Source organism: Coptis chinensis, chromosome 5, assembly GCF_015680905.1.
Source record: "Coptis chinensis isolate HL-2020 chromosome 5, ASM1568090v1, whole genome shotgun sequence".
Taxonomy (NCBI): domain Eukaryota; kingdom Viridiplantae; phylum Streptophyta; class Magnoliopsida; order Ranunculales; family Ranunculaceae; genus Coptis; species Coptis chinensis.
Genome location: NC_141460.1, coordinates 5,488,420 through 5,508,825, shown reverse-complemented (window position 1 = coordinate 5,508,825; position 20,406 = coordinate 5,488,420). Strand labels below are relative to the sequence as shown.

Below are 20,406 nucleotides of genomic sequence, written 5' to 3'. Positions count from 1 at the left end.
AATTGTTCAAGACATTCACTACTGAAAAGAGGGAAGATTTTGAGAAGTCTTACTTCGGGAAGTTTTTAAGCATTAACGAGAGAATGCACACCACTACTACGCTAGTGTATGCTGTTTTGGGACACCAAGTAGGACAACTTTGCTACCGAATCAGTAAGAAGGATTTGGTGTTTAAAAAAAGTGATGTTGCTCTTATAATGGGTTTTAGTGTGAAGCCGGTTTCTAATTCATTCTACACGGCAGACATCAAGATCCCATCCCAATTTCGTGCAAGGTTTTTTAAAGGAACTACGGTTTCTAAAACAGAAATATTGGAAGCTAGAAACTTGGCAAAATCAAGTGTTGGTGAAGAAAGTCAGAATGATATGTTTTAATTTGAATAGGTTGTATATATCATTGCGGGTTGTGCTTCCGGGGATCTCTTTGGGACGGTTTATGGGAGGTATATTGATCTGGCCAAGAATTTAAATGCATTTGACAGCTTTCCTTGGGGCACACCTCTGTTTGAAATGTTGGAAGAGTCTTTGGAAGACATGTCTAACCTGGTAAGTGTTGGAAAGGATTCTTTTGCAGTTTATGGTTGTTTAATTTATTTTGTTATTTTGGTATATCTTCACATCCCATCTCTTGGGGCTCGAAAACAAGTTGATGGTAGGTTCCCCAGAATACTAGATTGGGTAGACTTGCCTTCCAGAAACATACATCTACATACTTATAAGAAAAAGCTTCAGCCTCTTAAGGGGAAGGTAGTGGTGTTGGAAAGTCTAGATCTTTCTGAAGGAGAACTGAATGAAGAAGTGTTAAAGGATGCTTTGGCACAACAGCCCATGCAAAGTGGCCGGTGCAGCAGTTTCAGGGAAATACAATAATGAGGAACTTTTTCAAAGACAGGCAAAAGTAATTAAAGGCCTTGTAAGTAACTTGTTTTCTTTACTGTGTTCAACAATGTTGCATGTTGTATCCCAAAATGGTAATAGGGTACCCATGATAATATATGGGTAACCAGTTTTTGACATTTGAAGTACTCATATAATCTTATAATGTTATAGAAATTGTAATATGATACTGGTACCCTATTATATAGTCTTAAATTGGAATTGCAAATGTTGTTAGGACCCATGTTGTTATATGAAGCACTAATAATGTGTTGTTATGGAACTGCATATTGCAGCATTGTTTCATATATGAGGCAGTAATATATTATGGTACCATGAGTGAACTATTGGTAAACAAGATATGTTAGCAACTACAATGTATCTGTTGTGGCTTGCAAATAATGAAGTTGGATCTTGCATGTTGATCCCAGAATGATAATAGGGGTACCCATGATAATATATGGGTAACCAGTTTTTGACATTTGAAGTACTCATATAATCTTATAATGTTATAGAAGTTGTAATATGATATGGGTACCCTATTATATAGTCTTGAATTGGAATTGCAAATGTTGTTAGGACCCATGTTGTTATATGAAGCACTGATAATGTGTTGTTATGGAACTGCATGTTGCAACATTGTTTCATATATGAGGCAGTAATATGTTATGGTACCATGAGTGAGCTATTGTGAAACATGATATGTCAGCCACAACAATGTATCTGTTGTGGTTTATAAATAGTGAAGTGGGATCTTGCATGTTGATCCCAGAATGATAATAGGGTACCCATGATAATATATGGGTAACCAGTTTTTGACATTTGAAGTACTCATATAATCTTATAATGTTATAGAAGTTGTAATATGATATGGGTACCCTATTATATAGTCTTGAATTGGAATTGCAAATGTTGTTAGGACCCATGTTGTTATATGAAGCACTAATAATATGTTGTTATTGAACTGCATGTTGCATCATTATTTCATATATGAGTCGGTAATATGTTATGGTACCATGAGTGAGCTATTGTTAAACAAGATATGTCAGCAATTAACTATAATGTATCTGTTGTGGTTTACAAATAGTGAAGTCGGATCTTACTTATATTCTTTGTTATGTGCTCTGATTAATCTAAAACAAGTCAGTAAGGAGGTTAGGGTTGTTGGGGATATACTCCAAAGTGAAATAAGGACTGACATGGAAACAATAATTCAAGAGATTGTTCATGGTGGGTTGAAAGGTGGTATGGAAAGTTCAGAGGTTGAGGTTGTGAAAGGGCCTAGAACAAGGGGTAGAACAAGGAGTAGATCAAGGAGTAGAAGTTTGGAGGTTGAGGTTATGAAAGGAGCTACAACTAGAAGCCCAAAGAAGCCAAGCAATGTAGGTGCTGATGCTATACTAAAAACACCAACAAGGTCTTCCCAGAAGAAGGTTCACTCAGAACCTAAGAAAGGGAGTTCATCTGCTTCTAAGAAAGTTACATTTGAGGTTTCTCCTAGTTCCTCATATAAAAGAAAAAGAGCATTGGACAAGGATCAAAGCCTTGAAGTTTTGGGAGATACTTTAATACCTACTCAGTATGAAGTAAAGAAAAGGAAAGTGGTCAAAGTTTGTGGTACCCGAGTTCAGCCATCAAGGGCAAGCAAAGTTGAGGCTATAAAGGCTAATGAGAGGCAAAACTTGAAGAAAAAATATCAAATCAGTGAGAGAACAAGGGAACGGGAGATGAAGCTTAAGGAAGCAGAGACACCCAAACAGAGACGAAAGTTGATCCAGGCTGAGTCTGATGAACATGAAGATGTTGAACAACAACAAAAAGGGCAAAATGAGTCGAAGTTAGCTGCTGCAAGTGCTTTGTAAGAGATTAGTGAGGCCATACCAAAGGGGACATACCAAGAACATAGTGTGGAGCTGGAGGAGGACCTGGTGGGGTACAGACTACTATAGTACCTTATGCTGAATCTGCAATGTTTGACCATGTTCCCTTTTACTCTCCTTTGGCTTGTGCTTTAGTGCTTCCTCCTGGTGATCTTGATGGGGAAGCAGTCCTAAACAGAGAAATGGAAAAAATCAGTTTTGCTTCACTATTGGCTGGAAGTGCAGAGCTCCCTGACATAACTGAATTGCCAGACCTATCACCATCTGAAGGAGCAAGCACTGAACATGTTGTGGCATCTGTAAATGATGATCAGAACACTATGGGTCAGGATGATGTTGCTGATTTGGAGTAACCTGATATGGTCCTCATTCACACTCAGATGGAGATGAAAATGGATAAAAAACTGAAGAGAGTGGACGTAGAAGGAGGAGGGAAAAAAGACTAGGAAATGAAAGTACTGGTTTATGGGAAGAGAAAATAGGAAATGAATGTGGCTTTTTAATCAAGGTTGCTCTGTCATCAACCTTTTAAAAGAAAATAACTACCACAGATGAGGTAAATGTTGTTAATTATTACTGGAAAAAGTTTAGTAGGAAGATGGATCAATAGAGCTCTCCAGATATGAGAGTTTTTGGGTGCGATCAAGTTATTTCAGTGCATAATTTTCATTCATTACATGGAAGACAATGGGTGGATGGTGAGGTAATGAATCTACCATTAGTAATTAGCTCTAAAACTATCAGCAACTTAGTATTGCCTGTGCAAAGTAAACTACTATAGAAAGTTAATTGTTACTAATTACTATATAATTCTTTTCTAGGTTCTCAGCTTATATGTCAAGCTATTGATAAGGTGGTATAAGCAACACTGTAAGAAACATGTCATTCCAGAAGAGGAAGTGTATACTATTGTGGAGGATGTTTACTTTGTTGTGAGTTCTCTATACTTTAATACTAAGTTTCTGTTGAAGCTTACTGACTTAAGTTTGATAAGCTTCATCATCACTTTGTGGATGTAGAAATTCATCATAAGAGAGGATGAGATATTCAAGAAAAAGCTACAAGACTCAAGTTTTCGAGCTGCAAGCCCAAAGGAGAGAGTGGGTAATGGTTTTGTAACACCCCATTTTTTATTTATCTAATTAAGTGTGGTATTATTATTTATTGATATAATTTTTGGAAATTTAGAAAATATAGAAAATAGAAATTTTGGTTTAGCAAAACTAGGACTCTAGGAGAGAAACGTGGGATAGTTATCAAGGATAACTCACGTAGCTAACTTTTTCTTTCTCTCCCACGTTTTCAAAACAAAAGAAAAACCCTACTGAAAAAGAAGAAGAAAATAAAAGAGAAGAAGAAAAGAGAAAAGGGGAATGCAAAGTATTGGGCTCACCGTACAATTGATATTCATAGTTGTTTACATCTTGTAGATTTAATAAGGTGAGTTATATTTCTTTCTTTTTTGTTTCCATAGAAATAAGATATGTTGTTTGTTATGTGTGATCATATGGATTGTATATTGGGAGTATAAAGCCATTAATGAACTGTATAGAGTTTTGTGAAGAAGATGAATAGTTAACAGTAAACATCATTCCAGAAAACTTGTCTGCGCAATCTTTTAATTATGTTCAGATGGAGATTTTGCCTTACTCGGATGTCTCTCAAATTTAATCCTTAGCTACCTAATACATTTAACTCTGACATATATAAATTTAGACAGATTCAACGGTGGAGTTTCTGTCGAGGCACGCATAAGCATGAATGGTCGTAGTATATACTACGCCAGAAAACTACACTGTGCAGTCATAGGTTTAGGCATAGATGAAGGATGACCACATATGGGATCTTCTTCAAATTTGATATGCATATTTAAAACACACAGTAGTCATACCCATTAATATTGTAGGGCAATCCGACGGTGGGATGTCAGTCGAGGCATTAAAATACGAGTCTATTGATTTTGGATAAAGTTGTGAATGAATGGAAAATGGTTAATCTATTGAATGGATTGTTGTTTATGATCATTGTGCATGATTTTTTACTGCTTGAAATTAGTATATTTACATAAAAAGTGTAACTTTGGTTTATTTGAATATAAACATGGTAATTGATTGAGCTTGTGCAAACTGTCGCTCTTGGGAATGTGTTATAAGAAATATTGTCTGGAAAGTATTGTTGATCGTGAAAATTTATTTTGTTTTGTATAACCTATATACTATATGGATGTGAAATTATTAGAAAAATTATGACAATATTAGAATATGATGGACATTTCCCATACTAATGATATGATGATTATGCATTCCATCTCTAGGAGATGTGACGTGAATGTGGGTTGGATATATTTGATGTTTTGACGCATTCTATCCTTCTGAGATGTGACGTAAATGTGGGTTTGGATATATTTTATGACGCATTCCATCATTGTGAGATGTGACGTAAATGCGGGATTAAAATTTATAACAAGGTTCCATCTTTTAGGGGAGGAACTAAATGTCTTTTGTCTCACTAAGAGATGTGACATAAACCTTAGATATGTGGATTCATATGATATTTTATGTCGCATTCCATCCTTATGAGATGTGATGTAAATGCGGGATTAAAATTTATGGCAAGATTCCATCTTTTAGGGGAGGAACTAAATGTCATTTGCCTCACTAAGAGATGTGACGTAAACCTTGGTTATGTGAATTTACATGATATTGGTATTTAACGAGTTCGAAGTGCGGAAATGGGAAATGGTCCTTTAGGAAATATAAAATAAGTCTAATATAATTTAATAAATCATCGGGCGAGGGGGTCTTAATTAAAAAGTGTATTAATAATTTATATAATACTTGAGACATTATTTTTATATTTTATTGTTATCATTGAATTAACTCTGTTTTGTAGGAGGGTGGGCTACCTAATCCTTATTGCAGGGATGAAGCCCACTATAGACTGTTAGGCGCTAAGGTACTGTATACTTCTTAAAGTTATTATTTAGATAGTTGGTTACAATGTTATATTAAATTTTATGTATTATATTGGTATGTGCTACATGGATTGCACGTTAAGAGAAACTAAGTTTCTCTTATCAGTTGGTGACAAGGGATCGATGTCTCTAACGTAGCTGAATGATGTAGACGTGGTATAAGTAACTTCATGGCGATAATGTGTATTGTTATGAACTATCATGAGCATTGCATTTAGGGCACTCACACCAGCATTTTTATTGCTGACCCCAGTTTGTTTTGCATTCGGGGGTATGTTCCTTATGGAACCTAGACCCTTCACAGGAACCGCAGCAGTAGTAGCTGTTTGAGTTGGAAAACCGTGGAGCTATAGTTGGAGTAGCTGGCTTTGCTTAGGAGATATTTTTCTTTAGATATTCTACCTTTTTTATTGTATGTTGGATTTTGAGTTAATAATTTGAGACGTTCTCGTTTATCTTTATTTTGGTTTGACGTTCCTCGACATATCAGGATGATTGTAATTTGGAGGTTATTCATTTTTTATTTATGCAAGTATTCTTATTCCAATATTTGTTTATTTTTTTGTTGTAATTAAATGCATGTTTATCATAAAGGTATGATCTCGGTTCACACCTTGGGATTTGTAGGATTTGGATGATGTGGAAATAGAGTAAATATCTATTTGTTGTCGATTCAGATTCTACGAAAAATCGGGGTGTGACAGGTTTGTACCATGCAGATGAAATTGTGAAAGATTATTTGGACCCCTTTGAAGGAAGGATAAGAAATCAACCCCACCTAGTACAGGGTAAAGGAGTATGTAACACCCTTATTTTATTAAATGTCCAAATTTTATTATTTTGTAAAATAATAATTATAATTATAATAATTATAATATAATATAATATTGACTAAGTCTTAAGTTAAGTGGAGTGAATATGTATGTTTGACTTTTTGAAAAAAAGAGGGAAAATAGTTTGTTTGGTTTGAAAATAATTTAATAGAAAAGTTTTTAAGTTTTAAAATAAAGTGTAGAGATTTTGCTAATAAGGAAACATGGAGAGAATAATTTCATAATTTATGGGATAAAATATAGAAAGTTTCTTAAAGTAAAATATGGCAGAATTCTTTAGAATGGGATCGTTTATCAAAAATGGAGGATTTTTAAGAAAACTAATTTTTTGCTTAGAACTAGACAAGTTAAAACAAAGAAGAACGGAGACCGGATTGTGCATCTCTTATCTAGCTGTGGATCGGATTTGTGGCGTTCTATTTTATATATTTTTTCTGCAGGAATACGAAAGTGAGTAGTTATTTTGCTATTTCATCGAACCTATAGTTTTACGTGTATACAGACATATTTCTCTGTCCAAGGTTTCCGTCTATTTTTTTTTACTGCTCATTCTCCTGTTATTATTCGGCATCCTGTCGTATTGCTAAACTCTGTTGAAACTCTGAAATTGATATTGAACTGTAGAAGCTTTATGGGCCGTTAATGGCGTCACGAGCCCAAAATAATGGAATCGTCCTGCCTTTTCTGTTTGAACTCTTTTTTGTTGTGGTTTTGTATTTGTTGGTTGATGTCGGGGGTCAAGTGTTTGATGTTGGTGGTTGGTTGATTGGGTGGTGCTGTTGAACTCTGAAGAGATCGTTAATGGAGGCGCGAGCCTCAGGAATCGTACTGGATTTCTATGTGAACCTTTATTATGTTGTTGTTTTGGTGGGTTTAGGTTGTTGTTTTAGTTGGATTATGATTGAATTGGTGATAGTGGGGTGTGTGAGGGTTGTCGAATGAGGACTGTGGGGAGCTTGAAGAAGCGTTAATAGTGGTCGAGATCTATGGTTGGGGAGTGATCTCAACACTTAATAAAATTGAGTGGTGCGTTAATTAAAAGGGTAGGGTTTTTGTTCAGGAGTAAAACCGTGGGGATGAGGAAGTGAGGAGTGGTGGCCGAAATGCGAGCTGCTGCGGTGGAGGGGACGACTGAGATTGGGATCCAGTGCTCCCAGTCTCACCAGTTCAGTTTCTAACTCTGTTGGGCTTGGGCTTGGGCTTGGGCTGGACCTAAGTTGGTTTGTTTTGTTTGGGCCAGTTTCTATTTTTTGTTTAGGCCAGTTTCTATTTTTATTTTGGGTTGGTCCATATAACTTAAAATGGGTCAGGTTGTATAAATAGGTTGTGTAGACTTTTGGGCTTTAGTTTTGGGCCTTGGTTTTGGGATTTGTTTTGGTTAGTTAGATTAGGACGATATGTTGAAGTGTTTTACATACGGGTTTGCATCAGGACCCGTATGGATGAACACCGATTTGGAATTGGTAACTGTTGGGCTTGACCGGCCTGTTGACCAGTCAACCCTGGGATTGTTGACCGTTGACTGTTTATTGTGTTACTTTTTTTATATACTAATTTTATAGACCCTAATCCAATGGTAGGATGTTGTGGAAGTTTGTATAAACTATTTTGCCATTATCTAAGAAAGATTTGACTTTGATATTGTGTATTTCTGACAAGTGACGAGATTGAAATTTTAGGAGACATAATATTCCTAAAACGCTATAAAAATGTTATGCGGTACGTTTGGAGCAATTGTGACATTATGTGGCATGTTCAAATTGTTGTTCCGTTAAATGATATGTTAGAATATATTAAATGCGATATTTTTTGAGAAATAAATGTAAACACTCCATTATTATGTCTGTGAGATGCTACTATGAGGTAGTATAATAATTATGGATATTTCCCAAGGGATTGTGGCTTAGTGCAATAATTTATTTGGCATGTGAAAGAATGAAAGTTGTTATAAGATATATTGAGATATTTCTAAATATTGTGACTTAGTGCAATAATGTATTTGGCAGACACGTGATAAAGTGAAATGGTTATGAGATAAAAATGTATGATACCTGAATAAATTACGTAACAAAAATCTTAGAACCTAGCTACCACAACTCATGTGATTTGGCTCATGTGTAGGGCGTATGTGATATGATTGGCCCTTGTATAGGGTGTATGAGATGTTGATTGACCCATGTGTAGGACAATCGTAGCCAAATAGTGGCTTGATTTTCTCGTTCGCAAAATTAGAACAAGACGTGCGATATTTTATGCCGAATAGTGGCAATACCCACGTAATGACGTTCATGTGGGGGTTACCTGGTATGCGATATCCCGCTTAGGATAATTACGCACGGAGTGGTTCATTACGTGAGGGGAGACATGTGGATATACATGTTCGGCGTTGGGGAGCGATTATGGTAGCCAGGGAAACTAGGTAAGACATAGAGACGACGTGATTCTAGAGACACTTGAAGAAATTTTAAACAATAATTGTGATGTTATATCAAAGTGTACGTTGAATCTATAATAAATGATTTATTGTGATTTAGGTTGCATTCACAATGGTTTTGCAGAAGGGTGGGTTGAATTGACTATTTTTACAGGTGTGACTCACTCTGTGATTTGGCTTACACCAGTGCAAGTATAGAGTAAGTTTTAGGTTGGTTATTCTATTATTAGATACAATTGATTTAATACGGTTTGAAGCTAAGGCGCCTCAGTGGATGAACTAAATGTCTTATTATTATTGAATTGAAAGCTAAGACGCCTCAATGGAGGAACTACCTGCCTTAATTAGTGTATTTAAGAATGGTGTATTATTCATTGGAAGTTAAGGCGCCTCGGTGGATGAACTAACTGCCTTAATTAGTGTATTTAAGAATGTTGTATTATTCGTTGGAAGTTAAGGCGCCTCGGTGAAGGAACTAACTGCCTTATTGATTGTGTATGTATATGTATATGTATGATTTGTATTTTAGGGCTACTCATACCAGTATTATTTATAATGCTGGCCCGATTTGCATGTTTGCTTATCGGGTGTGTTCATAAAATAAACCAAGTTGATAAGTCTTGACAGGATTAGTGTTGAAGAAGGTTGGTTGCTGCTTGTGGTTTGCGTTAGCGTCTCATTACCAAATATGTTTTGTTTTCCCTTGAGGTGCAATAGGTTTTAATTGAGTCAATGTTTTTTTGTATTTTCAGTTGTAATTATAATTAAAGAGTTATTGAAAGGAAATTTGTAACTTAATCATATTTGTGAATTTTTGTAATGAAGATAACTTTTGTTTATTTAAAAAACTTATTGGTTTCAAATTATTGGAATAATTAAACAGGTTATGGGTTTTTGGAAGTTGAGAGTGCATCACACCTCGTTAGTCGAAGAGTCGGGAACAAATATTGTTTTTCCGATTTTGTCGAAATTTGGAGTATGACAGTTTAGTATCAGAGTATTTGGTTGGCTTAGACTTAGGTGAGTCTAAGTGATCCTCAGATCGTGGTTTATGGGTAGTGTTTAGAAAATATTATTTTCAAAATTATTTGCGCTAGTCGTTTTATTTTTTTACAAAGAAAAAAATAAATAAATAAATAAAGCGAGTCAATATTTTACTTGATTGTTTGTATGTATAATGTGTATATTTATATTAGTTACTTTTGTGGAGTGCATATGAAATGCTTTTTATTTTCCTTATCATATAAGGAGTAGTTATATTTGTTATATATAAATTATTAGCCGTTTTTGCCAAAGCAATGTGTGCTGCTATAATGCTATTTTATTGTTGGTGTCCATTTTCACATGGAGTATGGATTAAGTACGACAACATGTTTGTGAACTTTGTATTTGAGTGTTATACTATTATTCAAGAAACAAGAGATATTTTAATCTATATTGAATGAGCTGCATTAACTGATGACGTTGTGACGTACTAAGTGAGAAATTAATTGCCTCTGTGTTGGAGGAATTATCTCGCCTCACTCGTACACTTTAATGGATTAATAATGTTTTAAAGTATAAGAGATCGATTAATTTGTTAGATGTGATTAGTTAGAAATAGAAAGAAAAATAAAATAAAATATATGTGTATTTCTTTTGAGATGTGTATACTTGTGTATACACGCTTTCTTATATTATTGTATATAGATGAACTATTACCGTGTGTATATGATGATTATAATGTTCCACCAACATGACATGTGTAAAGTTGTTTTCCTAATGTCACGTTATTCATTATTAATTAAAATAATTATGATAATTGTTATTCTTAAACTATATTGGGATTTCTGTAGAGGATGTCTTAAGATAATGATGATTTTACTTCAACAGCAAACAAATTTTTATTTTGTCTTATAAGTGTGCTTCGTGCCTATAAATTAGGATATGATTGATTAATATTGTTAAATTAGTTTCACATTGATTTTTACATATTCGAGTATTCTTAAACATATACCTTGATTTATTGTTCATAAATATTATATTGAGAATATAACTTGGTGTGGGTGATATATTAGATGTGGGTTTATATTATCCTAAATTTTTAAAAATTCGTGTTATACGGTAGCAAGACTTATTTTAATTGTCATTGTATATGAAGATTAATTTTTGAACCTATTCATTGTTTAAAATAATTAGTAATAATAATAATAACAATGAACGTCAAGTATTTCTTCTTAATTGTTTTGTTTCAGTCTATATAATTTTAATGGATGGATATGAAAAATTATTTTTTTGAATACGTGTTATATTTGATCTAGTTGCATTCCTGAATTAGGATTCGATAGTTGTTCTCATGTTCATGATTTATATACTTTTAAATGATTTATTTTTGCTGGCTTAAATGAGAGTATTATATGTTTGATTGTTTATCTTCCTCTTATATTGATGAATTATAGTTGTATGAAGTTGAGTTAGAGTTCATTAATATTTTGTTTGATAATGCAAAGAAATAACATTTGTAGATACAATGAAATAATAAAATAAAAGGTTTCTGATAGCATGACTAAAGTAAATATAAAGTTTTATTATTTGAGGTTGTTACTATCCTGTGACATTTCAGAAGCATAATAGTTAGTGTAATTCATCTGTTCTCTATAATTTTTTCCAACTAATTAATTATATTATTGTTTACTTAAAGTGCATTGGTGTGCCGATATTTTCTTTCACTATATTTAGTCTCATGGTTTATCATAATTAGTTGTCATGGAGGAAACTACAAATTTTATGCATTTTATTGTTTCAATTTTCTTATGAAATGCGTAGTATGTTCATTGCTTAGATTGTCATCCCTGATAATAAGAGAAACTTGATTTGTTTGTTTAGTAAGAAAAAAAAAATAGTTTACTAGTAAAAGAAAATAAATTTTAATATAGGCATGAGAAGAAATTGATGTAAAATTGGATAAGAGTGTTTTAATGCGTTATTGACGACGATACATTGGTGTTTAAAGTAGTGAACGTTATTGATTCATATTATTGTTTATATTTTTTTTTAGATGTTTCCCCTTCGATTTGACTCATACGCTTAATTAAAATGTTTGAGATTTTTATTGTAGTTTCAATGACACGAGTGATTTTTGTTTTAAGTGTATTAGGACACTAATTTTCTTTTGTGCATGATAATTTAAAAAAATAATAATAATAAAAAAATAAAAAATAAAAAAATAAAAAAATAAAAAAAACTCCCTATTGTTTTATGCAGGAATGAACTTACCCCACATTATTGATTAGTTAAAGTAGAATATTATTTTTTTCGTAAAGGTTGCTACGTGTCACGAAACTGCATGCTAATGATAAATGATATATTTAATTATCTTGTGTTTAAGTAGTAATAATTTGTTTTAATATAGACAGTTAAACTATAATAGATTTTGAAGTGGCATGAGGACATATATTCTGGAATTATTTAAAAATAATTAATATCTACGTTATCTTGCTTAAGTTTAATCTCGGTACATTCTTGTGTAGGTTCTAAATTAATAACCAACGTTATTTGTTCGTATAGATTACTTTACTTCCGAATCTCGGGACGAGATTCTTTTGAGATGTGTATAACTGTAACACCCTCATTTTATTAAATGTCCAAAATTTATTATTTTGCAAAATAATAATAATAATAATAATATAGTATTAACTAAGTCTTAAGTTAAGTAGAGTGAATATGTATGTTTGACTTTTTGAAAAAAAGATGGAAAATAGTTTGTTTGGTTTGAAAATGATTTAATAAGAAAGTTTTTAAGTTTTAAAATAAAGTGTAGATATTTTACTAATAAGGAAACATGGAGGGAATAATTTCGTAATTTATGGGAGAAAATATGGAAAGTTTCTTTAAGTAAAATATGGCAGAATTCTTTAGAATGGGATGATTTATCAAAAATGGAGGATTTTTAAGAAAACTAATTTTTTTGTTTAGAAATAGACAAGTTAAAACAAAGAAGAACGGAGCCCGAATTATGCATCTCTTATCTAGCTGTGGATCAAATTTGTGGCGTTCTATTTTATATATTTTTTCTGCAGGAATACGAAGGTGAGTAGTTATTTTGCTATTTCATTGAACCTAAAGGTTTCCGTCCATTTTTTTTTTTACTGCTCATTCTCCTGTTATTATTCGGCGTCCTATCGTATTGTTAAACTCTGAAATTGATATTGAACTGTAGAAGCTTTATGGGTCGTTAATGGCATCGCAAGCCCAAAATAATGGAATCATCCTACTTTTTTAGTTTGAACTCTTTTTTGTTGTGGTTTTGTATTTGTTGGTTGATGTCGGGGGTTAAGTGTTTGATGTTGGTGGTTGGTTGATTGGGTGGTGCTGTTGAACTCTGAAGAGGTCGTTAATGGAGGCGCGAGCCGCAGGAATTGTACTGGATTTCTCTGTGAACCTTTATTATGTTGTTGTTTTGGTGGGTTTAGGTTGTTGTTTTAGTTGGATTATGATTGGTGATAGTGGGGTGTGTGAGGGTTGTCGAATGAGGACTTTGGGGAGCTTGAAAAAGCGTTAATAGCAGTTAAGATCTATGGTTGGGGAGTGATCTCGACACTTAATAAAATTGAGTGGTGTGTTAATTAAAAGGGTAGGGTTTTTGTTCAGGAGTGAAACCGTGGGGATGAGGAAGTGAGGAGTGGTGACCGGAATGCGAGCTGCTGCAGTGGAGGGGATGACTGAGATTGGGATCCATTGCTCCCAGTCTCACCAGTTCAGTTTCTAACTCTATTGGGCTTGGACCGGACCTAATTGGTTTGTTTTGTTTGGGCCAGTTTCTATTTTTTGTTTGGGCCAGTTTCTATTTATATTTTGGGCCGGTCCATATAACTTAAAATGGGTCAGATTGTATAAATAGGTTGTGTAGACTTTTGGGCCTTGGTTTTGGGTTTTGTTTTGGTTAGTTGGATTAGAACGATGGGTTGAAGTGTTTATCATACGGGTTTGCGTCAGGACTCGTTTGGATGAACACCGGTTTGGAACTGATGACTATTGGGCTTGACCTGTTGACCAGTCAACCCTGGGATTGTTGATCGTTAACTGTTTATTGTGTTACTTTTTTTATATACTAATATTATAGACCCTAATCCAATGGTAGTATGTTGTCGAAGTCTGTATAAACTGTTTTGTCATTATTTAAGAAAGATTTGACGTTGATATTGTGTATTTTTGACAAGTGACGAGATTGAAATTTTAGAAGACATAATATTCCTAAAACGCTATAAAAATATTATGCGGTACGTTTGGAGCAATTGTGACATTATGTGGCATGTTAAAATTGTTGTTCTTGTAAATGATATGATATGTTAGGATATATATTAAATGCGATATTTTTTTAGAAATAAATGTAAACGCTCCATTATTACGTCTGTGAGATGCTACTATGAGGTAGTATAATAATTGTAGATATTTCCCAAGGGATTGTGGCTTAGTGCAATAATTTATTTGGCACGTGAAAGAATGAAAGTCATTATGAGATGTATTGAGATATTTCTAAATATTGTGGCTTAGTGCAATAATGTATTTGGCAGACACGTGATAAAGTGAAATGGTTATGAAATACAAATGTATAATACCTGAATAAATTATGTAACAAAAATCTTAGAACCTAGCTACCACAACTCATGTAATTTGGCCTATGTGTAGGGCGTATGTGATATGATTGGCCCTTGTATAGGGTGTATGAGATGTTGATTGACCCATGTGTAAGGCAATCATAGCCGAATAGTAGCTTAATTTTCTCATTCACAAAATTAGAACGAGACGCGCGATATTTTATGCCGAATAGTGACAATACCCACGTAATGACGTTCGTGTGGGGGTTACCTGGTATGCGATATCCCACTTATGGTAATTACGCACGGAGTGGTTCATTACGTGAGGGGAGGCATGTGGATGTACATGTTCGGCGTTGGGGAGCGATTATGGTAGCTAGGGAAACTAGGTAAGACATAGAGACGACGTGATTCTAGAGACACTTGAAGAAACTTTAAACAATAATTGTGATGTTATATCAAAGTGTACATTAAATCTATAATAAATGATTTATTGTGATTTAGGTTGCATTCACAATGGTTTTGCAGAAGGGTGGGTTGAATTGACTATTTATGCAGGTGTGACCCACTTTGTGATTTGGCTTACACTAGTGTAAGTATAAAGTAAGTTTTAGTTTGGTTATTCTATTATTAGATGCAGTTGATTTAGTACGGTTTGAAGCTAAGGCGCCTTAGTGGAGGAACTAAATACCTTATTATTATTGAATTGGAAGCTAAGGCGCCTCATTGGAGGAACTACTTGTCTTAATTAGTGTATTTAAGAATGTTGTATCATTCGTTGGAAGTTAAAGCGACTCGGTGGAGGAACTAACTGCCTTAATTAGTGTATTTAAGAATGTTGTATTATTCGTTGGAAGTTAAGGTGCCTCGGTGGAGGAACTAACTGTCTTATTAATTGTATACGTATATGTATAAGTATGATTTGTATTTTAGGGCTACTCATACCAATATTGTTTATAATGCTAACCTGATTTGCATGTTTGCTTATCGGGTGTGTTCATAAAATGAACCCAGTTGATAAGTCTTGACAAGATTAGTGTTGAAGATGGTTAGTTGTTGTTTGTGGTTTGCGTTAGCGTCTCATTACCGGATATGTTTTGTTTTCCCTTGAGGTGCAATAGGTTTTAATTGAGACAATGTTTTTTTGTATTTTCAGTTGTAATTATAATTAAAGAGTTACTGAAAGGAAATTTGTAACTTAATTATATTTGTTTATTTAAAAAATTTATTTGTTTCAAATTATTGGAATAATTAAACAGGTTATGGGTTTTTGGAAGTTGAGAATGCATCACACCTCCAAAGTCGAAGAGTCGGGAACAAATATTGTTTTTCCGATTTTGTCGAAATTCGGGGTGTGACAGAGTAATTGTACCTCTTCAAGTTCATGGTAGTCACTGGATTGTTGATGTCTTTAATTGTAAAAAGATGAAAGTGTGCACCTATGATTCTCTTAGTGGAAAGGATGAACAACTAGCTTTGGAGAGAATGATTCTTTATGTGCTCTGGTGTGTTGATCCAAGCTCCACTGTTGACTTGAACACATCATGGGCTCATGAATTTGTTAGTGTCACACAACAACCAGATTCCAACAGTTATGGGTTATATTGCCTTACCTTTATTGATAGTTTTCTTAGAGGTGTTCCTGAGAGGGTAAACCATATTGACATGCAACCATTTAGAATGCGGCTGAGGATTGGAATGGACATTATATCCTTTGGATTAAATCCAGATGAAGTTGCTAAGAAGAGAAAAGCATTTGAAGAGAGGTTAACAGAAAGAAGTCTGCAAGTAGAGAACCAATTTGTAGCATTTGAAGAGAGGTTAACAGAAAGAAGTCTGCAAGAAAGAGGCACTGAAGCAAGTTGACATTGGCATAGAGCTACAAAGTGAAGCAGATTCAGCTGGAATTGACAAAGAGCCCAAGGATGCTGAAGCAGCTACTGAGAACTAAGTAGACATTGACCAATGCAAATAGAGTCAAGTGAACAAGGATGTTGAAGCTAGAAGTGAACAAGGATGCTGAAGCTGGAAGTGACCAAGTGAACAAGGATGCTGAAGCTGGAAGTGACCAAGTAAACAAGGATGTTGACCCTGCTACTGAGAACCAAGTGGAGACTGACCAATGCCAACAGAGTCAAGCAGATGCAGCTGGAAGTGAGCAAGTGAACGAGGATGTCAAAGCTACTACTGAGGACCAACTCAACATTGACCAAGATGAACAGAGTCATGATGATGCAGCTGGAAGATAGGTATAGCTAAAGGATGCAGAAAGCAACAAAGGTAAGGATGCTGGAAATGGTGAGGATGGGTCTGCTGACCAACAGGAGAACATAGCTGAAGACAAGAACTAGGGGACATCAAAATGTTGTCTCATTTTCAGATGTTTGTTATTATTTTGGAAGTTATGTGTCTCATTTTGCAGTGCCCCATTTTGATAAACATAATATTTTGATGTCAGTGGTTTGTTTAGATAACGTCTCTCATTTTCAAGTTACAATCCTAAGTGTTTCAATTATGGCGTTAATTTTATAGTATTTTTTATAGTATTTATTTTTTTTGCTACCTTACATATTGATAACTTCAATAGACAAAACATCTGCCACTTTATAAACAACAAAATACCATTACATTGATTCCCAAATAACTTACATAGTCATTGAAAGGCCAAAGAAAATCCAAATAACATTACAATAGTGGTTGATAGTTCTTTTATATGTCGTTGATGGTTTACTCAAATTAAGTCTTTGTTGGTAAACTCAGCCGAAACCCCAGCTGAAAAGTCAATCCAAGCAACATCATCTGTTGCATTAAGGCAGGTTGCTCTGTTGTGTCCAAGGGCACCACAACGGCTGCACCTTCTCATTTGCACTGGCACACCCTCCCCTTTAGAATGTTTCCTCTTTTTTTGGGGCCTGCCAAGCATTACCTTATCTGTGGGAGGACGAACCATGATGTTGTAACTTCCTCAATGCCACTGCTTTTTGCCCTTCATCGGTGTCCAATTCTCTTGATAGGTATCTATCATCATTTCCTTTGAGTAGCACGGCAGGCAGAAGTCATATACACAGAACCGACCATCGTCAATGGCCTTCATTGCATGGCTGCAAGGAATACCAACTTGTTGAAAAAAACCACATGTACAACATTTATTGAGTAGGTTAATTGTATCCGTGCGCTCTACGCTGGTGATAAGCACCCAAAACTGTAATATTAAACCCCGAGAAACATAGCATTTTGGTCAATTATGTGTTTAATAATCATATAATAATTATATTTTCGTACTTTTACAAGTTTCCACAGTTAAGGTGAATATGATAATAAAACATGCATCGAAGTACGGGAATACTAGAATTCTTGAAGTCTTCCCACTCAGCCCCAGTGAAGCCCAACAAAGCCTGACTAGAGCCGAAGTTTTCAAAGGAACAAAACCAGTGCAGAACGAGTCCACATATAAAGAAGGATCAAAGTTCCGAAGCTCACATCTTTCAAACCTGGACGCCGACTTCGGCTAGTGAACTGCCAGAGCAACCAAAGTGACGAACTCTACGCAAAGACAGAAAGTTGTAAAAATGCCAAAATCGACGCCGCCACTGGACACACCACATGGACCCACTCTGCTGGCCCAAAAGGCATGATGAGTCAGCATAGGCAGGTGGCAAGTGATGGTCACAATTTTGTGCCACCTTGCAAAAGGGAAAGACATATCAATTCAATGTTTGAATTGAATTGGCTGAAGACAAAACATTAATTGCAAGTTTTGTTTAGTAAACAAAACTTTGGAAGGAATACAAATGAGGAAAAGACAAAAAACCAAAGTAAACCATGTCAAGACAAAACTGTTTTGAAGGATTCAAATTAAGAAAGGATGAAATGAATTAAAAGGTCACGAGGGGAGACCAGCCTATATATATATGAGGGGGTCTTCAATATTTCTTCTTCAGCTTTTACGCTCAAGCCTTTGCTCATTAGTTAGTTAGTTTTAGTTTATCGTCTGTAGCTTCATTCCAGTAGGTAGTTTACATTCCGTCATTTTTCCTTCCAGCAGTTTCAGTACTGTAAGTTTTTCTTCTTAATAAAAGTCATTTCTTTTCAAGTTTAATTCCTGTTCTGCATTTACTTATTTATTGTATACAACAAGTTTAATTATTCCTTCAATGACCATGAGCTAATCCCCTCCCAAAGGGAGGGTTATGCTGCTCGTGTGAGAATCCGGATTGACACTTTAATGTTCTAGAATCACTACTTAGGAATTAGGTGTAGATTATACATCCGGTCCGAAAATGATTGAGACTATACAAATTTGGAGTGCTGATGATGCTCCAGAACAGTCTCGCGAGAGACCCAAAATGTCTCGCGCGCGACTCTATGGTGTCAGACAGCTCTCCAATTTGTCCAACTGATGTAGAATCGAACCAGGAGCTAAAATGATATTCCAGAGATGAAATATTAGTTCAACTCCTTATGCTAGTAAGATGCACTCAGAGATGCGTGTATTTCGCTAGGGATCAATACTCGACGTCGCCTCGGGTTTGTCTATGAACTCGAGACGGATTAGAGCTGTAGTGATGTGGTAGTATAAACTGTTGAAAATGATTCTTGCATGAGTACGATTAACCCTCTCCCTGTCTCTCTATCTTTGTTTATTTACGTCAAAATCATCGTTATTAATTTTACATTACTTGCATTACTGTTAATTTACTTAAACCAACTAAATAACCTAAAATCTTACTCACCAAAAGTTGTAAATCTAGTTGTAAACCTTGCCGAGCCCTAAAGTTTGGATGATCCCTTACTCGACCTATCCTACCAAACCCACGTGAGTAAGGTAACTTGACTAAACGAACGACTATACGAACTTTGGACTTTGGACTTTGGTCTTCGGACTTCGGACTGTGGATTTCGGACTTAAGTAAACCAAAACGTGAAAATAACGTTTTATCAGCTGGTAACCGAGTATACGTACTCACTAGCCCTTATTGTAGTGAACGGACAACTAATATAACGAGAGGAAATGATTACATCCTCAGCTGATTTCGTCAACTTTGTCTTCAGCTTTGAAGCCATGACCCGATAGTCATAAAAGTGCCTCATAATGTTCATTCGAATACCATTTAGTAGAAATGTAATTGGCATAGCTCGCTCAGGCATAATCATCTTATTCCAACTCTTGATATGATTTGTATAACAAATTGCATACCTTCTCATTTTAGCATAGGCAAATGACCACTGTTCCTTAGGAATCTTTATTATTTTTGCGTAACCTTTACTATCACTACCCCAAATGCGACACATAATTCTCACAAAGTCAGCTTTATCATAAGTTTCTGCTGCGGCCTTAACTCTCCCTTTGGTGTCTTCTTTGCTGACATTGTTAGAGATATGTTGTGCACAAAAGCAATGGTACGCATTGGGAAGGATTTTTAGCATTGCCTGGAGAATGCTTGTATGCCTATCTGATAATAGAACAAACTTATCTGTAGGACTAACTACAACATCTCTGAGTTTTTGAAGAAACCAATCCCAATGTTCATTATTCTCTTTTGGGACTACACCAACTGCAATTGGAAAGCAATGACTATCTCCATCAACAGAAAGAGCAGTTAGGATGACAGACTTGTATCTACCCTTCATAAAAGTTCCATCGATCATAATCAACAGATGAAGGCACCTTCTGTAGGCACGAATAGTTATGTCATAGCTCAGAAACAAACGCTCAAACCTATGCTCGCTTGTTGTTATTATATCAGTGTGGCAATCTGGATCAATTTTCTTTAGTTCTTTAAAATAAATTGGCAGCATCTGGTATGATTGACTGAAGCTGCCCCTTATCTACA

General features: G+C 35.0%; 1 protein-coding gene across 1 annotated transcript; it reads right to left on the bottom strand.

The window, feature by feature from the left end:
• Positions 1 to 19,510: 19,510 nt before the first annotated feature.
• On the bottom strand, positions 19,511 to 20,371 carry LOC147496385 (uncharacterized). The gene has a single exon (XM_086562566.1). The coding sequence runs from the start codon at positions 20,369 to 20,371 to the stop codon at positions 19,511 to 19,513; it is 861 nt and encodes a 286-aa protein (XP_086418692.1).
• Between the last annotated feature and the right edge of the window lie 35 nt (positions 20,372 to 20,406).